This window comes from Plasmodium reichenowi, chromosome 10 (assembly GCF_001601855.1).
Source record: "Plasmodium reichenowi strain SY57 chromosome 10, whole genome shotgun sequence".
NCBI lineage: Eukaryota > Apicomplexa > Aconoidasida > Haemosporida > Plasmodiidae > Plasmodium > Plasmodium reichenowi.
The window spans coordinates 775,512-778,474 of NC_033655.1; the positions used below are offsets into that span (position 1 = coordinate 775,512).

The 2,963-nt window shown below is 18.1% G+C and overlaps 1 protein-coding gene across 1 annotated transcript; it reads right to left on the minus strand.

The window, feature by feature from the left end:
* Positions 1-1,247: 1,247 nt before the first annotated feature.
* On the minus strand, positions 1,248-2,760 carry PRSY57_1020400 (hypothetical protein; the record flags this gene model as incomplete). The annotated part of the gene is made up of 4 exons (XM_012907793.2): positions 1,248-1,342; positions 1,428-1,925; positions 2,146-2,378; positions 2,525-2,760. The coding sequence occupies 4 exons, from the start codon at positions 2,758-2,760 to the stop codon at positions 1,248-1,250; spliced, it is 1,062 nt and encodes a 353-aa protein (XP_012763247.2).
* Between the last annotated feature and the right edge of the window lie 203 nt (positions 2,761-2,963).

Sequence of the window (2,963 nt, forward strand, 5' to 3'; positions counted from 1 at the left end):
ATTTTTTTTTTTTTTTTTTTTTTTTTTTTTTTTAGTTTATAAAACTATTATATAATATATATATATATATATATATAATATTATATATTTAAATATCTCTATAAATAATATGTTTTTATATATTTTTTTATAAATTAAGAATTCAAATAATATGTTATTTATTATTATCTTTTCTTTTCTTTTTTTTTTTTATTATAGAGAAAAAAGTAAAAAAAAAAAAATAAAACAAAAAAAATAAAATAAAATAAACCTATGTAAAAAAAATCATACTATTTTTATTATGTATATATATATATATAATATATATATTTTATATATATTTTATATATTTGTGCACAATATTATAATATATATATAATATTTATATATTATAAAATAAGTATATTAACAAATTATAATTCTTTTATTTTACAGTTTTTTTCCATGTTCGATAAAAAAAAAATAAAAAATAAAGGAAAAAAAAAAGAAAAAAAGAAAAAAAGAAAACATCATTACTATTTTATATGTAACATTTAACACCTTTTTATTTATTTTATTATTTTCAATGAAAAAAGGTGTAAAGTTTTGAAATAAATGTGGAAAGGTATAAAATATATATATATATTTATATATATATTTTTATTTAAACGTACATACACATTGAAAAGAAATATATATATATAATATATATATGTGAAGAATATAAAAATAAAATGTGTATTTTATTTAAATTTATTATGCTTTAAAGAATATATATATTATCTTCATATAAAGTAGTAGTTAATTTTCATATTTCGATCTCATATATATATTTATATTTTTATAAAAATGTAAAAAATCTTGAAATATAAATCCGTAACAATATATTTTATACTTTTATAATTATTAAAAAAAAAAAAAATACTGACACCAAGTGTAATTGTTTTCTCATTACAAAAAAAAAAAAAAATAATAGGTTTAATATTTATTTGTAATTAGTATAAAACATATAATTGTTCATATATTTAAAAAAAAAATAATAAAATAAAATAATGTTTTGTTGTATTAATCCTTTGGTTGAGGTAATACATTTTAAAAATTAACAAATATATATATATATATATATATATATATTTTTTTTATTATTGAATGAACAAAAAAAAAGGAAGTCTAAAAAAAATTAGACAATAAGGTATACACGTGTGTATTGTTAATATATATATAATATCAAACAACTTAATGAAAAAAAAAAAAAAGAAAAAAATTTACGTTTGAATATACGGATTATTTTAAAATTTATATTTTTTATTTTCTTTTAATTTTCTTTGCTCTCTGAGCATAATAAGATATTCTTCTCGAATAACATCTCTAAAGTCTTCTACACCTGTAAATAAATAAAATAAAATAAAAGGATCAATTCAGTGTTATATATATATATATATATATATATATATTATTTATTTTTTTACCTTGCTCGAATGCCTTAATCACTGCCAACCTTGTTGGGACATGAACGTTTTGATGAACTATTTTTCTCAATTCTCTATTTTCAGGTGTAAGAGCACATAAATTTTCCCATTCTAAATTAACATCATAAACATAAAAATTATATTTATCATTATATACACATTCAGTCATAATTTGCATTATATTATATTCATCATATTGTGGGAATAATCCAGGGGCACATTCTCCACCATATTTTTCTTGTAATATTTTATTTTCCTTTAATATTTTGCACCTGGTCCAAAATACAGGTGGTAATCTATATTGTAAGGTTCTACCACGAGCATAAAAAATTTTTATTTGTGTGTGAATACTTGCTTGTAAAAAAATCTCAAATAAAGGCATCTTTACATCCAACTTTAAATTAACAATTTCTACTTTCTTACCAAACTTTTCTTTAACCTTGCTAACTAAGCTCTCCATCTTTTCTTTATCGTATTCCATCAGTTTACAATACGGTCCTAAAAAAAAAAAAAAAAAAATTTATAAATGTGTATAATGTTTATTATATATGCCCTTTGTGTTATTCTTCACATATATATATATATATTTATTTATTTATATATTTTTTTTTTTTTTTGTGTGTGTGTTTAAATATGTTTCTTTTTTTGCTAGCTAAAAAAAGTGCAAATATTTAGAAAAAAATTATGAACATGTTCATGTAATAAAATTGCAGCTAACCAATTTTGGGTGTTACAAAATAGAGAATATTTTTTTGTTTGTTTTTTTGAATTTCATAGTTACAGTGATTTATTAAACGTGTTTGTCGTATAATATCCAGTACTTTTTCTCTACTTTCGTGTGTTAATGTATAATCGTCAGCATTTCTTTTTGGATCTTCTTTTTTGTTTCTTATCTCTTCTTTGAGTATTAAATCTTCCCACGTTTCGACAGGTGGTAGTGGAGGAATGTACCTAAAGTGTAATAAAAAAAAAAAAAGAAAAAAGAAATAACAAAATATATGAAGAATTCGTAGCATTTAAATGGTAAATATATATATATATATATATATATATTTTTTTTTTTTTTTTTATTTATTTATTTATGGAACACTTATTACTCCTCCTCCGTGAAATATTTATAATCATCCAACTCTTCATCCGCTTTTAATCCTATTTCAAATGTGTTAATCACTTTATTAGGCTTATATGAAAATGCTTTCTTAAGCCTTGGTGGTAATATGAATGTTTTCCTTTTCTTATGAATATTATAATTCTCAACAAAAGTATGAGAACAAAAGAAAAGAACGATTGATATTAGAAATTTATGATACACATATTTTAAAAAAATTAACATGGTATATGTATAATATAAATATATACCAAATAAAGGCCATATGATATAATCAAAATTGTTATACAATCTTTGATAGAAAATAAAATAAATTAAAAAAAAAAAAAAAAAAAAAAAAAAAAAAAAAAAAAAAAAAAAAAAAAAAAAAAAAAAAAAAAAAAAAAAAAAAAAAAAAAAAAAAAAAAAAAATAAATTAAAAAAATAAA